The following is a 20137-nucleotide window of genomic DNA, read 5'->3' as shown; positions in this document are numbered from 1 at the left end:
ATATGATTTTATCATGTGTTAATTTTTGCAACCACACACATCTGGCAATTGTTTTTTAATTTTTGATTTTCTCTATGGTACCTTATTTTTTATGGATGAGATATAATTTTGCCTCTGAGAATATTTATGATTCTCTTGTTTATTCCTGCAACTGTTTCTTCAGATAGTTTCTCGTTTTTGTGGTGTTAATTTCCCTTTTAGTTTTTCTAGTTTGTAAAAGTGATAATCTCTGGTTTGAGAATTGCTATTCTTCTGCCAGTGGATTACCAGTTGATCAGGATGGATTGTAGGGGAGGTATGAGATGTGTTGAAAATACAGGGCAAAATGTCTCCTTATTTCTTCTGGGTAATAGCAGCCACCTGAGTGCCATCCCGATTCTGGGGCTATAATGCCTGTTCCCAGTGAAGACTTTGCTTCTGTGGGGGTTGGGGATTTGTCCACTTGTGCCAAACACATTTCTCTACCATCACTTGTGACTGCACCAAACCTGCTTTTGTTTCTCCATGGTAGCCACCATCCCTGCAGCTTGGATAAGAGCACCCCTACGTGCTCTTACCTTCATAGCTGCTCTTAAGTTTTAATAGCATTCCTCTTTTGAGGCTTCTGCATGGTTATTGCCTCCGTAACTTAATTCTGCTGCTGCTATCTTTTCTTGTTTCCCGGAATTATTTTAGAAAATAATATATCAATAAACCCATGTCTTTTTGTTTTTTGAGACGGAATTTTGCTCTGTCACCCAGACTGGAGTGCAGTGGTGTGATCTTGGCTCACTGCAACCTCTACCTCCCGGGTTCAAGCAATTCTCCTGCCTCAGCCTCCTGAATAGCTGGGATTACAGGTGCCCGCCACCATGCCCAGCTAAATTTTGTATTTTTAGTAGAGACAGGATTTCACCATGTTGTGCAAGCTAGTCTTGAACTCCTGACCTCAGGTGGTGATCCGCCCTCCTCAGCCTCCCAGAGTGCTGGGATTACAGGTGTGAACCACCGGGCCTAAACCCACATCTTTAGTAATATCTAGGATTTAGGTTAGGAGGGGAAGCGTGTATCGATGCTCCTTGACTTATGATGGTGCTTCATTCCATAAACATACCAGAAGTTGAGAATACTGTAAATCACGCTGGCCACAGTGGACACTCTTGCTTGTAATCCCAGCACTTTGGGAGGCTGATGTGGGGGGATTGCTTGAGCCCAAGAGTTCGAGACCAGCCTGGGCAACATGAAGAAACCCTGTTTCTACAAAAAATACAAAAATTAGCTGAGTGTGGTGCCATGTACCTGTAGTCCCAGCTACCCAGGAGGCTGAGGTAGGAGGATTACTTGGGCCCAGGAGGCAGAGGTTGCAGTGAACGGAGATTATGTCACTGCACTCCAGCTTGGGTGATGGAGTGAGATGCTGCCTCAAAAAAGAGAAAAAGAAAATACTGTAAATCAAAATGCATTTAATACACCCAACCTACTGAACATCATAGCTTAGCCACACCTACCTTAAATGTGCTTAGAATACTTAAATTAGCCTCCAGTTGGGCAAAATCTTCTAGTGTAAAGCTAGATGATTTAATAATAATATAAAAGATAATTATTTTGCAATAAAGTGTTGAATATCTTATGTAATTTATTGAATACTGTACTGAAAGTAAAAAATAGAGTAAGTACTTGAAGTTGGGTTTCTACTGAATGCTTACTGCTTTTACACCATTATAAATTTGAAAAAATCATCACTTTGACCCCTCCTTACGTTGGAACCCTCTATGTCTATGTAGTTCATCTTGATCCAATCTCTTCAGGCCTTTTTTTTTTTTTTTTTGAGATGGAGTCTCGCTCTGTCACCCAGGCTGGAGTGCAGTGGTGCCATCTCGGCTCACTGCATCATCTCCCTCCCGGGTTCAGGCGATTCTCCTGCCTCAGCCTTTTGAGTAGCTAGGATTACAGGCGCCCGCCAGCATGCCTGACTAATTTTTATATTTTTAGTAGAGACGAGGTTTCACCCATGTTGGCCAGGCTAGTCTTGAATTCCTGACCTCAGGTGATCTGCCTGCCTCAGCTTCCCAAGGTGCTGGGATTATAGGTGTGAGCCACTGCTTCCCACCCTTTTGTTTTTTTTAAAAAATACTGTCTTGTTCTGTCGCCCAGGCTGGAGTGCAGTAGTACGATCTCAGCTCACTGCATTCTCCATCTCCTTGGTTCAAGAAATTCTCCTGTTTCAGCTTCCCAAGTAGCTGGGACTACAGGTGCATGTCACCACACCTGGCTAATTTTTATATTTTAAGTAGAGATGGGACTTCACCATATTGGTCAGGCTGGTCTCGAACTCCTAACCTCAGGTGATCCACCCCCCCTCGCCCTCCCGAAGTGCTGAGATTACAGGCATAAGCCATTTCGCCTCGACTTTTTGGGAACCGATGTTAACGTCTGTTGAAACCTTTGATATTTGATATCACATTTTGAAAGATACATTGACCATTTTAATTTATATGTTACATAGTGTTGGGAATTTCCTGTCTCTAGTTTGCTACTAAACCTGACCTCTGAAGTCTCAATGTTTTTCTTTTAAGCTAATAGGGAAGATAGAGATTTTCATTCTGAATCTTTTTCACAGTTGAGGCATATGAGTAGTCACCTTGTTATTTTATTTTTTTCTTCGTTTTTTTTTTTTCCCCCCACCTTGTTGTTTTATTATTTTTTTTTAAGAGACGGGGTTTCACCACGTTGGCCAGGCTGGTCTCGAACTCCTGACCTCAAATGATCCACCCGTCTTGGCCTCCCAAAGTGCTGGGATTACAGGTGTGCGCCACCGCACCCGGCCTATACCTTGTTATTCTATTTATTTTATTATTTATTATTTTTTTTAAGAGACCGGGTTTCACCATGTTGGCCAGGCTGGTCTTGAACTTCTGACCTCGTGATCCACCCGCCTTGGCCTCCCAAAGTGCTGGGATTACAGGTGTGCGCCACTGCACCCGGCTTCTTATACCTTGTTATTTTAAAAATGTTTCATAATGCATGCCATTTGGGCTTGTCTGACAGGATGGTTGGGTTGGGTTGGCTCAATACTTTGATATTTTTCTTTTTCATCTTTGCTCTAGTATTTTTTTTAAAGATAATGCATCTAAATCAAGACGGAATCACATTTCTTTGTCCCAAAACCTTTTTGTTTAGAATTACGTTCTTTGGAAACCATAGGGTTTGAAATATGTTGCTACTGTGGTAAGTGTAAATTTAGTTTTCAGAAAAAAGCTGTTCTGACTTGCTTTTCTTTCCCATTTAGTTTTTCCATGGTTTGGCTTGGATATCGGTGGAACTCTGGTCAAGCTGGTTTATTTTGAACCCAAAGACATCACTGCTGAAGAAGAGGAGGAAGAAGTGGAAAGTCTTAAAAGCATTCGGAAGTATCTGACCTCCAATGTGGCTTATGGGTCCACAGGCATTCGGGATGTGCACCTCGAACTGAAGGACCTGACTCTGTGTGGACGCAAAGGCAATCTGCACTTTATACGCTTTCCCACTCATGACATGCCTGCTTTTATTCAAATGGGCAGAGATAAAAACTTCTCAAGTCTCCACACTGTCTTTTGTGCCACTGGAGGTGGAGCGTACAAATTTGAGGAGGATTTTCTCACAGTATGCATTTTTTAGCTTATATACAATATATGGCAATTTGATTGTTAAAAATAATACCAGTAGCAAGTGGTGAAATAATTTTCATCTCTAATGGAACTTGAATTTTCTTGAGTCAAATGAAGATTAAAAGTATACTAGTGATAGTCAGGAGTTAGCCATCTAGAGCTGGTTGTATATATAGTTCAGATGTCTGGATGACAATCAGAGCCACTAAAAAGGTAGCATTTTGTTCCTTTAGTATGAAAAAGTAGGGCATCCGCTATACGTTGAGTAAGGAACTGCCTATGAGGAACATCATTAGATCTTGAATGAGATTTAAATATTTTAAAAAATCGTTTCATGTCATAAAATTGTTTTCATTCTTGTCTGCCGCATAATTTGTCTCCCTCAGTCGTTTCCTCATGTGTTCACTAGCTGAAAAAACAAGGAACTCTGGTCCAAAGTGGTGTTTTCAGGCTCAGGGCTGGTCTGAGATGGGTGACTGCAGAGCCCTCCTCTCCCAGAATGCCTTCTGATGTGTTGTCCTGTACTGCACACTTAACTGGAGTCTCTCCCATGTCTGGCCCCTGGGGGAGTGCTGCCAGGCACTCTTTCTTGCTTTCATTGAGTGAACACTGGAGAACATTGTGAACAAGACCTTGAGGCTAGGTCCTTTCAGGGTGGATGGTGGGGGTAGGCCAGAGAACTGACAAATGAATTGGCCAAGATCCTGACCTTCAGGGTGCAATACAGATTGAAAATGTCTTCAGTGACTATGTTTTTCTATTGCTGTACAGTGCTCCATAATACAAACAAAAATTTAGTCATTTATTATTTAAATGGAATTAATTTTAAAAAGTCCAAATTTTGAGTGCTAAAATCCCCCTCCCTCCCAAGAGGCTGTAGCTAGTTTAGATAGTGGAAAAAAAATTCTTAACTTCTAACTGGATACTGTCAGCCTTTTGGCTTCAGTTGTTAAATAATGTGTGGCCTCGACTGCGTGTGGTGGCTCACGCCTGTAATCCTAGCACTTTGGGAGGCCGAGGCGGGCGGATCATGAGGTCAAGAGATCGAGACCATCCTGGCCAACATGGTGAAACCCTGTCTCTACTAAAAATGCAAAAATTAGCTGGGCGTGGTGGCGCACACCTGTAGTCCCAGCTACTCGGGAGGCTGAGGCAGGAGAATTGCTTGAACCCAGGAGGCAGAGGTTGTGGTGAGCTGAGATTGTGCCACTGCACGCCAGCCTGGCGCCTAGCAACGGAGCAAGACTGTCTCAAAAAAAAAATAATAATAATAATAATGTGTGGCCTTTTCTAATACTGCTTCAAAGCATTGAGTTGGTCTTCTGTCACAGTCCTTGTGGCTCCTGGCCTGTGTCACCAGATGCTTTCTGATAGTGCTGTGGCCTGAGCTATGCATTAGCTCCATTGTCTCTGTAAGCAGAGATCTGGATTTCTGCTTGAAAGTTGATAAATTTCGTGTGTGTGGTTTTTTTTTTTTTTTTGGTCACACTTACTCAGCTACTGCAGTAGTTTATATGTAGAGTGTATTTAGGTCTGCGGTAGCAGGAGTCTGTCTCAGCACTCTGTCCCTCTGTTTGTTCCTAAACCTGTTCTGTAAAGCATGCACAAGTAATACCCATCTGTGAGTGCACTTCTATGGTTTGTTTCAGGTTAGTGGGGATGTCTTTTGAGTGGAATTTTTGTTTCTGTTGGCTTATTAAAAAATCTGAGTACATTCTTATTTCATTACAGATAGGTGATCTTCAGCTTTGCAAACTGGATGAACTAGATTGCTTAATAAAAGGAATTTTATACATTGACTCAGTTGGATTCAATGGACGGTCCCAGTGCTATTACTTTGAAAACCCTGCTGATTCTGAAAAGTGTCAGAAGTTACCATTTGATTTGAAAAATCCATATCCTCTGCTTCTGGTGAACATTGGCTCAGGGGTTAGCATCTTAGCAGTATATTCCAAAGATAATTACAAACGGGTCACAGGTACTAGGTAAGTTGTATATAAAAGTCATTATTTATTCTTAATATCGTAACAGGCTGAGTTTTCAGGTATTACGTATAACTGCACCTTCAAGAACCTGTTATGTGAAAGATTTAAGTGTTTCTGGATTATGCAAACAAATGTTTCTCTTTGAAAATTCTGATTTTATGACCTAGTTTTCTTTAACCTCTACCGTTCAAGATTTATTATCCTAGGTATTTCCTAAAATATCACATCAGCAGACTCACTGTAGCCCTTGCCCTCAGATCGTTTATGGTGTGCATATACAAAATAGCTAACGTTATTAGGCAGCATCTGTAAGGAGAAGGCATGGGAAGGGGCCCAGCTTTGAAACCTGTGTAAATTTCATGCTTCTACACACACATATGTGACTTAGAAGTTGACACGTACTGATCAGTAGAAAAATTGAGCGAAGGTAGTCTGAAAAGAGAATATTAGGGTGGGGTGTGGTGGCTCATGCCTGTAATCCCAGCACTTTGGGAGCCTGAGGTGGGTGGATCACCTGAAGTCGGGAGTTAGATCAGCCTGACTAACACGGAGAAACCCTGTCTCTACTAAACATACAAATTAGCTGGGCGTGGTGGCGCATGCCTGTAATCCCAGCTACTTGGGAGGCTGAGGCAGGAGAATCGCTTCAGCCTGGGAGGCCAAGGTTTTGGTTAGCCAAGATAGCGCCACTGCACTCCAGCTAGGGCCACAAGAGTGAAACTCCGTCTGAAAAAAAAAAAAAGGATTAGATGGAAGAAGAGAATGTTTTGGCCTAAGGGTCAGAGGTCACTTCAGGAAAAACAGGGATCTAGGGATTGGGATAAATTTTTAGAAAACAGTTGTGATTTAAATAGAGGAGTAATTTTTTTGGGGACAAAACACATTGCAGGAGGGGTATAATGGGCGGGGGGGAAGGCACTGATGAGCCAGGGTGACAAGGTACTTGGATGAGAATGACTCAGGGAATGTACCTGGAGTGGAAAAGGGAGGAGGTAATAGCATGGCCCTAGGTGTGTTGGGCTGATTTGCACCTGAGGCTCCTCATACTTGTCAGACAGCTAGACTGTGCTGGGCCCATGGGCCCTGTTTTGCAGCTTTGCGTGTTAGCTCACATACATATCTGTCTCAAAGGTGTGTATCAGACACCTTACCTTTTCACAAAAGGTGTTTGGATGATTGGGTTGGATATGTGAATATGATTTTGGGGTTCATAAATGTTACCTTCCTGTTCCTATTTTTAAAAATGTTATAATACTATATTATTTATTTTTAATTACAGTCTTGGAGGAGGAACTTTTTTTGGTCTTTGCTGTCTTCTTACTGGCTGTACCACTTTTGAAGAAGCTCTTGAAATGGCATCTCGTGGAGATAGCACCAAAGTGGATAAACTAGTACGAGACATTTATGGAGGGGACTACGAGAGGTTTGGTCTGCCAGGCTGGGCTGTAGCTTCAAGGTAAGGGGCCATGTGTGTTGTAAAAAATACAGGTGGGCTGGGCACAGTGGCTCATGCCTGTAATCACAGCACTTTGGGAGGCTAAGGCGGTAGGTTCATGAGATCAGGAGTTTGAGATCAGCCTGGCCAACATAGTGAAACCCTGTCTCTACTAAAAATACAAAAATTAGCCAAGCATGGTGGTGCGCACCTGAAGTCTCAGCTACTCAGGAGGCTGAGGCAGGAGAATCACTTGAACTCGGGAGTCGGAGGTTGCAGTGAGCTGAGATTGTGCCACTGCACTCCAGCCTGCGTGACAGAGCGACTCAGTCTCAAAAAAAAAAGAAAAAGAAACCCCAGATATAAAATAATAATATTGGGCATATTTTTTTAAAAACTTCATTGGGATATAATTTACGTACTATATTAAAGTGTACAATTTAATGATTTCTAGTGTATTTACAGGATTGTGCAACCATCAGTATAATCCAATTTTAGGACATGATTATCATCCCAGTATTCGTTAGCTACCTTTCTCCTCTCCCCCACAGCCCCTGCCAAACAATAATTTATTTTCTGTCTCTCTAGGTTTGCCTCTTCTGAACATTTCGTATAAGGGGTATCATACAGTATGTGATCTTTTGTGATTACTTCTTCATTTAGCATAATGTTTTCCAAGTTCATCCATGTTATAGTGTGAATCAGTACTTAATCCTTTTTATTTCCAAATAATACTCCATTATGTCGATAATACTACATTTTATCCATTTATTAGTTGGTGAACATTTGGATTGTTTTTACTTTTTGGTTATTATGAATAATGTTGAACATTTGTGTGTCTCTGTATACACATATATTTTGAAATCTCTTGGGTGTATACCTGAGAATAGAATTGCTGAGTCATATGGTAACTTAATGTTTAATCTTTTGAGGAACTGCTACACTGTTTTCCAGAGTGGTTCCCTTTTACAGTCTTAGCAGTTTATGAGCATTTAAATTTCTTGCCAAAACTTGTTATTGTCTGTCTTCTTGGTTTTAGTTGTCTTAATAGGAGTGAAGTGATAATAGTGTTTTTATTTTTTAAGAGACAGGGTCTTGCCCTGTTGTCCATGTGAGAGTGCCGTGTTGCGATCATAGCTCACTGCAGCTTTGATCTCCTCAAGTGTTTCTCCTGCCTCAGCCTCTTGAGTCGCTATGACTACAGCTGTGCACTGCCTCGCCTGATTTATTTTTTGTAGAGATAGGGTCTTGCTATGTAGCCAAGGCTGGTTTCAAACTCCTGGCCTCAAGCGATCCTCCTACCTTGGCTTCCCAACATTTTGGGATTACAAGTGTGAGCCATCTGCCTGAACGTCTTTTTTTGTTCATGTGGCAGAGTCTTGCTCTGTCACCCAGGCTGGAGTGCAGTGGCACCATCTTGCCTCATGGAAACCTCTACCTCCTGGGTTCAAGTGATTCTCCTGCTTCACCTCCTGAATAGCTGGGATTACAGGCACACCTGTAAATTATGCCACCATGCCTGGCTAATTTTTATATTTTCAGTAGAGACTGGGTTTTGCCATGTTGGCCAGGCTGGTTTCCTACTCCTGAACTCCTGACCTCGAGTGATCTGCTTGCCTCAGCCTCCCAAAGTGCTGGGATTACAGGTGTGAGCCACCGAGCCCAGCCTGAACATTTCTTTATATGTTTATTGGCATTTGCATGTAGTCTTCAGAGAAAGACCTGCCCAAGTCTATTGCTAAGTTTTTAGTTGGATTTTTTTTTTTTTTTTTTTTTTTTGAGATAGAGTTTCACTCTGTCACCCAGGCTGTGCAGTGGCACTATCTCGGCTTACTGCAACTTCCGTCTTCTGGGTTCAAGCCATTCTCCTGCCTCAGCCTCCTGAGTAGCTGGGATTACAGGTGTGTGCCACCATGCCTGGCTAATTTTTGTATTTTTAGTAGAGACGGGGCTTTACCATCTTGGCCAGGCTGGTCTTGAACTTGACCTCGTGAGCCACCACGCCTGGCTGGATTGTCTTTTTATTATTGAGTTCTGGATACAAGTCCCTTATCAGATACATAATTTGCAAATGTTTTGTCCCATTTTGTTAGTTGTCTTTTCACTTCTTTGATGGTGTCGTTTGCAGCATAGAAATTTAAAATTTTTGTTTGTTTCCTTTTTTTTTCTGAGATGGAGTCTTGCTCTGTCGCCCAGGCTGGAATGCAGTGGCATGATCTCGGCTCACTGCAACCTCTACCTCTCTGGGCTCAAGCAATTCTCCTGCCTCAGCCTCTCGAGTAGCTGGGATTACAGGCATGCACCACCACATCCAGCTAATTTTTATATGTTTAGTAGAGATACGGTTTCACCATGTAGGCCAGGCTGGTCTCAGATTCCTGATGTCGTGATTTGCCCACCTCGGCCTCCCAAAGTACTGGGATTACAGGTGTGAGCCACTGTGCCCCACCCTATCTTACTATCTTCTATTACTTGTGCTTTTGGTGTCATATATTAGAAATGTAAGATCGTGAAGAATTGCCTAATTTAAGATCATGAAGAATTGTTTATTCTAAGAGTTTTGTAGTTTTAGCTCTTATATTTAGGTCTATGATCCATTTTGAGTAAGTTTTTGTGTATGGTGTGAGGTAGAGGACAAAGTTCATTTTGCATGTGGATATCCAGTTGTCCTCGTACCATTTGTTGCAAAGACAATTCTTGCCCTGTTAAATTCTCTTGGACCCTTTGTCAAAAAACATTTGACCATAGATGTTTGGGGTTTGTTTTATTTTTGAGATGGAGTATCGCTCTATTGCCCAGGCTGGAGTGCAGTGGTATGATCTTGGCTCACTGCAACCTCTGCCTCCCAGGTTCAAGCAGTTCTGCCTCAGCCTCCCAAATAGCTGGGACTACAGGATGCATGGCTGCCATGCCTGGCTAATTTTTATTTTTTTATTTTTAGTAGAGTCAGGGTTTCACTGTGTTAACCCAGGCTGGTCTCAAACTCCTGAGCTCAGGCAGTCCTCCCACCTCAGCCTCCCAAAGTGCTAGGATTATAGGTGTGAGCCACCACGTCTGGCCAGATGTTTGGGTTTATTTCTGGATTCTCAGTTCTGTTCCATTGATATATATGCCAGTTCCACACTGCCTTGATACTGTAGCTTTGTATTAAGTTGTGAAGTAAGAAAGTATGAGTCCTCCAACTCTTTTTCAAGATTATTTTGGCTATTCTGGGTACCGTGAGAATATGAATTTTAGGATTCACTTGGCAAAGTCTGTCAAAAAAAGACAGCTGGGATTTTAATAGAGATTACATTGAATCTTTTGGCTAATTTGGGGAGTATTGCTATCTTAATACAAAGTCTTCTGATCCAAAAAGATGGAATGTCTTTCCATTTATTTAGATTTCTGCTTTCTTTCAAAAGAGTTTTGTAGATTTTATTGTACAGGTGTTACACTTTTGTTAGATATATCCCTAAGCATTTTATTCTCTTTGATGCTATTATAAATGAAATCGTCGTCTCAATTTTATTTTGAGATTGTTTAGAAGTACATTGTTTTTCATATTTTGAGGCACATGGCTTTTAGTAGAAAAATCACTCATGGCTGGGTGTGATGGCTCACGCCTGTAATCCCAGCACTTTGGGAGGCCGAGGCAGGCAGATCACCTGAGGTCAGGAGTTTGAGACCAGCCTGATCAACATGGAGAAACACTTTCTCTACTGAAAATATAAAATTAGCCGGGCGTGGTGGTGCATGCCTGTAATCCCAGCTACTCAGAAGGCTGAGGCAAGAGAATCACTTCAACCTGCTAGGCAGAGGTTGCGGTGAGCTGAGATCGCACCATTGCACTCCAGCCTGGGCAATAAGAGCAAAACTCTGTCTCAAAAGAAAAAAGAAAAATCACTTATGTATACATGCTTGTTTACTAAGTTTAGGCACTTGATAAGTGCTGTTGATTTCATTTTCTATGTTTGCAGCATTTGCTCATTGGTCACCACTTCCTTTTCTGATTGGAAAATTATTAATATAGCAGTTCTGGCCATGTACTTTGAAGTACTTTATCTTCTAGGGAAATCTGAAACTCTTAAGTAGCTAACTCTGGGACTCAGCTGTCTGTGCTTTGCTCTGCTCTGATAGAGCAGTTTACCAGATGTGCATGTGACCATCTGAGTGGAACAGCTGTGCAGTTGAGATGAATTGCTGATAGAGCTGTTGTCCTGGAACTGTCTGGTTGCAGGAGCAGTGGTGCCTTCCAGTGGGTCTGATGAGATTCTAACTGAATGTTTGAATATCTGTTTATCAAAGCTAGATTTCAGTAGAAACCGTAGGGAAAGCTGTCTGCTCATTTAGAATGTTTGAGGCTTCTATTTGAAGCTGCATTTCTCTTTGAGCAGATGCTCCATTATTGCCAAATTAAAAGTTTGAAGATTTCAACAGTGTTGCCCTAAAAGCTAATTTTATTTCAGTACAGTAACATTCAAGTTCTGTTGGGCTGTGTTGCCTTTGGTTTAGCAATGGGATTTTTTTTTTCTCCTCATCACAGCTTTGGAAACATGATGAGCAAGGAGAAGCGAGAGGCTGTCAGTAAAGAGGACCTTGCCAGAGCGACTTTGATCACCATCACCAACAACATTGGCTCAATAGCAAGAATGTGTGCCCTTAATGAAGTAAGGGGACATGGATTTCTTTAAGTTGCTCTAAGGAAAATACTGAACTTAAGTGGGCCCCATCGTGACACATCATATGTCTGTCTTCTCAGAACACTACCTAAATGTAGTCATGTGGGGTGGGGTTTGTTTTAGCACAAAGTTAAAACTCTTCAAATACAGATTAATCTTCTTTTTTTAAGTTTGAAGATAAACATTGCTACTTGTCTAGAGGTAAAGTGACATCTTTTGAGGAGAAAGAGGAAGAGTGGAAGGTAGCCAGTGTTCCAGATATTGGGGACTGTTGGGGGTGATGATGGATGATGATGCCGAATGTAGACTCCACACTCACCACTGAGCTCTAGAGGCCCTAGGGAGGAATCCAGAGGAAGTCACTGAAGCTGGGAGAAGACCGAGCAGGCCAAGGAGTGTCCTCCTTGGCTCCCCCACCTCAGCAGAGCTGCGTCTTTGTGCTTTCAGCTTCTTTACAGTGCTGCCTTGTAGCATTCAGGTCAAGCAGCATTGTACAGGGCTATGAAAGAACCAAGAATGGGCTGCCCTTGGGGAAAGAGGATCTAGGATCCAGTTGGTGCAGCTTATGGCTTCTCCCTATGTGTACAGTTCTTAAATTATTATTTTTATTTTTAAAAAATTATTCTTGAAATAGAATATAGGCACGTGGCGTAAAAGGAAATCTTAAAAGGCACAAAAGGATTATTTGTCTCATTTTAAATTAAAAAAAAACTGTATCAGCATCAAATAATTAAACATTTCTTTGTTTGAATATCATAATTTCTTTTTTCTTTATTGTATGTTTCCTTTCCTATGTTTATGTATTTTCAGAAATTTTAGTTGGTGTGCATACCACAATTTGTATTTTATACTTAAATATTGTACATTTTATGGGTGTATATACGATCAAGTTCTTTTATATCATAATTCACATAGAGCTGGGCATTTGCTTGCTTGCTGATAACTTGGCAGTAAGCATTTTTAAGCATGAAGTTATTCTTCGGTTGAATTTTATTCTTGATACGGGGCTTACTTAGGAATGGGATTTCTGGTCTACAGAAATGACCATGCTCATGAATTTGGTATGTATCGCCATGATGCCTTGCACAAGGGCTGCACCTGTTTAGATCATCTTTAGCAGTGAATGAGTGGATTCATTTTGCTACAGCTTTACTGATGGTGGTGGTAGAATTTCAGTTGCTTTTTTTGGCTACCTTAATAGGTCTAAAATTTTACTTTCTTTGATGACTAGTGGTTTGAATTTTCCGCTGCCTGTTATATTGTTTGTATACTTTGCCTGTTTGTGTCACTGTCATTTTGAATTGGGGTCATGCTGTTTTTTCCTTTTTTTAAACTTACCTATATAAAACATTGTATTCAAAACTAGTTATTGTTGGTCACATTTTATGTAAATGTTTTTCCTAATCTGTTTTCTTCTTCTGTGACATTGTCTAGCATGCTTTGCAGTGCGTCCAGAGTTGTCTGGGGATCAGGTTTAAGTAGCCCTGGACCAACTGAACTAAATTTGATCAGCAAATTGTTGCTAAGAGCTATGCACATGGTGTTCTATTTGGGGTAGCTTTTATTAGAAGATAGAATTTAAGATGACAACTAACTGCCTTTTTTTGGTGTGCTCAGAACATTAACCAGGTGGTATTTGTTGGAAATTTCTTGAGAATTAATACGATCGCCATGCGGCTTTTGGCATATGCTTTGGATTATTGGTCCAAGGGGCAGTTGAAAGCGCTTTTTTCGGAACACGAGGTAAGCTGACTTGTTCCTTGTGGTATGTTATATACATAAAGGGCATGTGGGTCACAGTGGAGTGGGACTTGAGGTAGAGGTGAAATGGGCTGCAGTGTTTTTGTTTTTTGTTTTTTTGAGATGGAGTCTTGCTCTGTCACCCAGGCTGGAGTGCAGTGGCACGATCTCAGGGCTCATTGCAGCCTCTGTCTTCTGGGTTCAAGCAATCCTCCCACCTCAATCTCATAAGTAGCTGGGATTACAAGTGTGTACCACCACACCTGGCTAATTTTTGTATTTTTAATAGAGACGGGGTTTCACCATGTTGGCCAAGCCGGTCTCAAACTCCTGACCTCAAGTGATCTGCCCGCCTCGGCCTCCCAAAGTTCTGAGATTACAGGTATGAGCCACGGTGCCCAACCTGTTTTGGTAGTTTTAACTTTGTAATGTTTAAAAGCTATTTCTTCCTTGATACTAATGCAAAGTAGATTTTGGGTTAATTATAAGTTTAAGGAATTTTATAGAAAAACTCTTGATGAACATATATTTCTGATGCCATATTTTTGTCTGAACTATCCTTTATATTTTTTCTATTGCACTGACTGTAAGTGCCATTACTCTGGGTTCTGCTTTTTTCAGTGCCAGTTTTTATGTATTGTAATTCATATGCCATTTATTTAAGATGCATGTTCTAAAAATGAATAGAACAGTAAACCTTTCAGACTAGAAACTATCATAACAACTTAAGTACAATTGTAGACAGGCTGGAGATGATGAAATGGAAAATAATCAAGTTGCTCAACTTGATAGCCTGTCTTGGAAAGCACTCTTATTTTTCCTGTTTGAGGAAAAAAGCAGCAGAGGTATGGAAGGTAGGGGTAGGGGTTCGTTCTTCCCTTCTTGGTTGTGGGGCAGTTGAACTATTATTTCAAGTGTTTTTGGATTTTAGATACTGTTATTATGAACATTTTTCAGAATTGTATTGCATATTTAGTTTAACAGTCTATGTGAATTAAAGGAAATCAAAGTCCAGATAATAGCATATTTGAAGTGCTATAGAGATTATTTTTTCTTTTAAAGTTACGTTGTTTTTCTCTTTAAATTGCTTTAGTTCATAGTTGAAAGTCCAAAGTACACAAATTCCCATATCAAGAAGCATAAAGCTGAAGTCAACTAACTTAGTTTTAAAATTCTAACATTACTGTATTTGTAAACCAGCACTGAATTGCCATTAACTTTCTTATAGTTCATATTTCTGTATACATCTTTTTTGTGATCTCTGACTTATTTTATTTTGCTTTCTATTAGAATTTTTAAAACGCTGTCACTTCTTTTTCTGCTTTATTTCTACCTCTTGCTTAACCTTTTCCTAGGAGTTAACCTTTAAAACAAACAAAAAAACAGATAGGACGCAGTGGCTTACACCTTTAATTTCAGCACTTCGGAAGGCTAAGGTGGGCAGATCACATGAGGTCAGGAGTTTGAGACCAGCATGGCCAACCATGACCTACTTGGCAAAACCCAGTCTCTACTAAAAATACAAAAATTAGCTAGGCACAGTGGCAGGTGCCTGTAATCCCAGCTACTCAGGAGGCTGAGGCAGGAGAATTTCTTAAACCTGGGAGGCGGAGGTTGTAGTGAGCTGAGATCACACCACTGTACTACAACAGCCTGGATGACAGAATGAGACTCCGTCTCAAAAAGGAAAAACCAAACCGATATCGTCATAATAGTAATAAGCCCTTCATGAAATTTGTGGTTGCATTTTGTCCTTTTTTCTCGCCTACTGTTTTTTCTACTGGTTAGCTTAGTTGGTACGTTTGTCCCTGTGTTTTCAATTTGTATTCAGGCCTTTGATTCTTGTGTTGATCTCTGCACTTGTGGAACTTTATTTTAGCCACTCTGAGTCTTCAAATACTCTCTTGCCCTCACTTGAAGTCACTGTTTTTTGTTTTTGAGACAGAGTTTCACTCTTGTTGCCCAGGCTGGAGCGCAATGGTGTGATCTCAGCTCACTGCAACCTCTGCCTCCCGGGTTCAAGCAATTCTCCTGCCTCAGCTTCCTGAGTAGCTGGGATTACAGCATGTGCTACCACGCCCGGCTAATTTTGTATTTTTTGTGGAGACAGAGTTTCTCCATGTTGTTCAGGCTGGTCTCAAATTCCCAACCTTAGGTGATCTGCCCGCCTCAGCCTCCCAAAGTGCTGGGATTACAGGCATGAGCCACCGGGCCTGGCCCCATTGAAGTCACTTTAAGTTTTGTTGTGAAAGTTTTGTATAGAGTCTGTCAAGCATTTCTCTTTCATCGTTTATTCTCATCTTAGCATGTTGTAGTTTATAACTATACCTGTTTCTGTCTTGATAGTAGCATCCCGGTCTTCAGGGGAACTCTCTATATATAATGCTCTCTCTCTATAATGCTTAACTTTATCTTCTATATTTTTTATTATAAAATTAAAGGTAAAGAAAGCTGTCTAAGACAAACTGCATAGTGTACTGTTAAGACAAACACCCTTGCATCTATATTCTAGCTGTTCCTTGTCCTGTAGCTGCTGCTCCCTCACATCACAGATTGGTGTGGCTGCCTTTATTTTATTTATTTTATTTTAATTTTATCTATATACAGCAAAACCAAAGATGGTCAATGTGCCTTTTTTTGTTTTTTGTTTTGAAATGAGGTCTCACTGTCACCCAGGCTGGAGTGCAGTGGTGCAGTCTCAGCTCACTTTAACCTCTGCCTCCTGTGTTCAAGTGATTTTCTTGCCTAAGCCTCCTGAGTAGCTGGGACTACAGGCATGCGCCACTGCACCCGGCTAATTTTTGTATATTTAGTAGAGACACGGGGTTCACCATATTGGCCTGGCTGATCTTGAACTCCTGACCTCAAGTGATCCACCTGCCTTGGCTTCCCAAAGTACTGGGATTACAGGTGTGAGCCACTGCACCTGGCCAATGTGCCTTTCTTCTAAATTGACAAATAGAGTGTAACTAGGCAGGCTTTGGCCTCTGTCGTTAGATCATATGTTTCTTGAAGAAGCTTTTCTTGAAAGATAGAGTGGTGTTTATGATGTTTCAGAGACTTGTAGTACATTATTTAAAAAAAAAAATCATATGTAGGTCTTTCAGGATATTCTCATATTTCTTTTTTAGTTATTTCTTTTAAAAAAGTAGTCTGATACCTTATCTTATGGGTTGGAGACCCTGATGGATTCTGCATCGTTTTAGGATTCACCTCTGATTCCTGCTAGCATTCTCTTTTCTGTCATTGTGGGGTTTGCCTCATTTTCTCTAATGTAATATCCCTGTGTTTGGTTGTGAGTTCTTGGTTGCATGTGACCTGACTGCTTGCTTCGGGCGACAGTACAGTACTTGTCCTCTGTCAGCTGCTGCTTCTCTATCTTAGGAGGGCTGAGGGCTGCCCTCCCTCGGGGAGCCTCCGTCTTCCTCAGACTTTGCTCTTTGGTCTGCGCCTCTCTTCACGTTGCCTCTGGGTACTGTTGTTCATTCCTGTGCTGCCTGCTTCTGGGCCAGTGATCCCAGTGTCTGGTGACCACCCAGGCACAGCTGCTTGGCTGCTGTGGGCACCTCAGCCTTCCCACGTCCTGTAGGGAACTCACACACTGGCCTTGCTTTCCACATCTCTTACTCCTACGTCCCCATTCTCAGGGATGCTGCCTTTCCCTGCTGTCCTCGTCCCCTCTGTTAGGACTGAGTCTTGAATCCATCCTACCTCTTACTCTCCCTCCCTCCCCAGCCCAGTCGGGGGGACACCGTCTGTGACCTGCCCCCTGACCTTCACCTGCTTCATTGCACTTCTGATCCCATCTTGCCTTCATTCCTTAGTTGTCTGGAAATGCTCCTGGCCTCTGCTGCTTCTCACCTCCTCATTCCCCAGAAACAGATTCTGTCTCTTACCAGAGGTGACTGAGCTGCTGCTAGCCTCATAGCTCCTATCGGCCCCACTGCGGGTTTGGTTTTGCTCTTATCACAGTGTTCCGAAGTGTCTGGAGAATCTAGGACATCCCTCCCCAGATGGGGGACTCCTCAGTGCGTTTCTGCTCCCAGGCTGGCCTTGGCCCTTCTGGGGTGCTTAGGAAATGGGTATGCTGTGTGAAAGGCAGCGTCGGCTTTAACACTAGTCATCACGTGTATGGTGATCTGGATAAGTCTAAGGAAAATTGCACTTATTTTTGGTGTATTTTCTTTCAGGGTTATTTTGGAGCTGTTGGAGCACTCCTTGAGCTGTTGAAGATCCCCTGATCGTTACCCGGGGAGGGGTTCCCGAAACCTTCCACAATGGGATCTGTGGACTTTTTTTTAAGAGACTTACTTAATTTCACGACTGTGTACTACCTGAATCAAAGTGAGAAAGGACGTGTATTTTTCTAAGTCATCAAGATAAATTCTTAAAAATTCAGTCTGAACTAGCAACCAGGAAGGAAAGATACCTTAAAAACAACAAAAAAGTGGCCCATGTCCAGGCAGTGTGAGGATTTGCTGTATATAAGTTGCCCTGCTGTGTATTTTTTGAAATCTCTGTATCGCTCACTGGAGATGCTTCAGAAGGGAGCTGCTTTGTGTTCAGTTGACTGTGGTTTTGTGTCTTTTTTCAACTTGCTGAATTTAAGGCAGGCCTACTATGTGTTATAATCTAATCACAATTTGTCAGTATGGTCTTGGCGATCATCTGTGCATTACTCTGGTTTGCATTAAGCCTGTGTGTGAACCTGCTGTAAGACATGTTTTATTTTAAGGTTCTGCAAACTTAATTGGGCAAGTTAATTGTGTACCTGAAACTTAACAAGCGGTTTTTGGAAGGGCAGTTCCACATTACTTAAATGCTGGGAATGAATGTCTGGAAAGACAGGACTTTTCTTGGCAAAATTTCCTTGGGTAGTTGTGGGGCGGCGGGGGGCGGGGGTGCTGTTCTGATGAAAGTGGGTACGCTCGCAGAAGTAGCACAATTTGGAAGACTAACGAGTCAAAAGGGCCACTAGAATCGATACCTCAGGTAATCAGGGAGAATCAGTTTTTTCTTTCAGGCTGAGTAGAAGAGGAAAAAGGGAGGTGTCAATGAACTTGGGGAGTGGGGGTCCTTCAGGGCACTGGCACTTGGGAGTTGAGGCTCAGAAGACTGCCTGAGGAGAGTGCCAGGCTGCATGTGCTCTTGGTAGGGGCTGAAGCTTTTCTTTCTGCTGTGCAGAAGAATTTCAAAAGCCTTTCTCAAGGAGAGAATGCACATTTCATATCTGAGGTCTTAAGTGATGCCCATATCACTGTTGAAAACAAGGACAGGCCTGTACAAAGCAGCCTGGGACCCAGAAGGAAAACCCCAAGGCTCTGCAGCCTCCCTGCTCCCCTATTTAAGGCTGCGCTCAGTGAGGGATGGGCAGGGTGCCAGCTAGCTGCATGGGGACAGCAGGGCACCTGCACTGCATCTGGGGTGAACGCTGATGTGTGGGTAGGGTCAGCCAATCGCTTTTCCACTAGGCATGGCCACCTCTGCACTTGCATCTTGGCACTTATGAAATGTGGCACTGCTGCACTGGGACCCTATGTGGGTACAGAGCAGGATGGCTGCTGCATGGATGGCAATTTTATCCTCTGGACAGTGATTGGTGACCCTTCTTATCCCTGCTGCTGTGCTTTGCAGGCTCCTGGCCTATTACTACCTCTGATGCCCTAATCCTGAATCCCTCTGCCCTCCTCTGCTCCTGGCAGCATTGTTGGTGGCCTCACTCTCCTCTAGTGTGTAGCCACCAAAGATGGTACCACCATTTTCCTGTTTGTACCACAGGGTGCTGCTCCCTGGGCCAAGTTCTGGGAACTTAACCTCCCATGGAGGCCCAGGCCAGGGCCTGCCCCTCAGAGGCGCCTGTGTTGTGGTCCTCCTATCTACTGTGCTGACTGCATTCAGGAGGTTGTCCACTGCTCGACGTGGGTCACGCAGCCCTTGCTGTTCCCACAATTTAACAGAGAAGGAAACAAGCCCAGATGAGTAAACCTGGCCAAGGCCACTCAGCTGGAAAAGAGCAGAGCTGAACTCAAACTCAAGACTGTCTGGCCCTGGTGCCTGAGTTGGGAAGGCGCTGTCGACCTCCCCTTCTGCCTTGCTTTCAGTGTCCTCCTCCAGAGAAACCACTCCGTGTCCTCATGTTCCACCTTGTGCTCAGCACACACTGTCACTCTACTCCACAGCAGGATTTTCTTTTTTTTTTGAGATGGAGTTTTGCTCTTGTTGCCTGGAGTGGAGTGGCACGATCTCGGCTCACTGCAACCTTGGCTTCCTGGGTTCAAGCAATTCTGCGTCGGTCTCTCGAGTAGCTGGCATTACAGGTATGTGCCACCACGTCTGGCTAATTTTATATTTTTAGTAGAGACAGGTTCTCTATGTCAGGCTAGTCTCGAACTCCCAACCTCAGGTGATCCACTCACCTCAGCCTCCCAAAGTGCTGGGATTATAGGCATGAGCCACTGTGTCCTGGGTTTTTTTTCTCTTTAAGATGCAGTTGTCACCCAGGCTGGAAGTGCAGTGGCATGATCTTGACTTACTGCAACCTCTGCCTCCTGCATTCAATTCTGCCTCAGCTTCCTGAGAAGCAGGGATTACAGGTGCACGCCTCTATGCCCAGCTAATTTTTGTATTTTCAGTAAAGATGGAGTTTTACCACGTTTGAGGCCAGGCTGGCCTCAAACTCCTGACCTCAGG

The 20137-nt window shown here is 42.6% G+C and overlaps 1 protein-coding gene across 1 annotated transcript in view; it reads left to right on the top strand.

The window, feature by feature from the left end:
• The window catches only part of PANK2 (pantothenate kinase 2), a 33341-nt gene extending 15329 nt beyond the window's left edge, over positions 1-18012 (top strand). The window contains 6 exon segments of the mRNA XM_012455384.3: positions 3269-3621; positions 5358-5611; positions 6891-7067; positions 11572-11695; positions 13325-13450; positions 17638-18012. Coding sequence (XP_012310807.2) covers positions 3269-3621; positions 5358-5611; positions 6891-7067; positions 11572-11695; positions 13325-13450; positions 17638-17688 — 1085 coding nt within the window. The 3' untranslated portion in view covers positions 17689-18012.
• The last annotated feature ends 2125 nt before the right edge of the window (positions 18013-20137 follow it).

Source organism: Aotus nancymaae, unplaced genomic scaffold (assembly GCF_030222135.1).
Source record: "Aotus nancymaae isolate 86718 unplaced genomic scaffold, 86718_ANA_hifiasm-v0.15.2.pri h1tg000029l, whole genome shotgun sequence".
Taxonomy (NCBI): Eukaryota; Metazoa; Chordata; class Mammalia; order Primates; family Aotidae; genus Aotus; species Aotus nancymaae.
The sequence above is the reverse complement of the archived record's forward strand: the minus strand, read 5'-3'. Positions and strand labels throughout refer to the sequence as shown.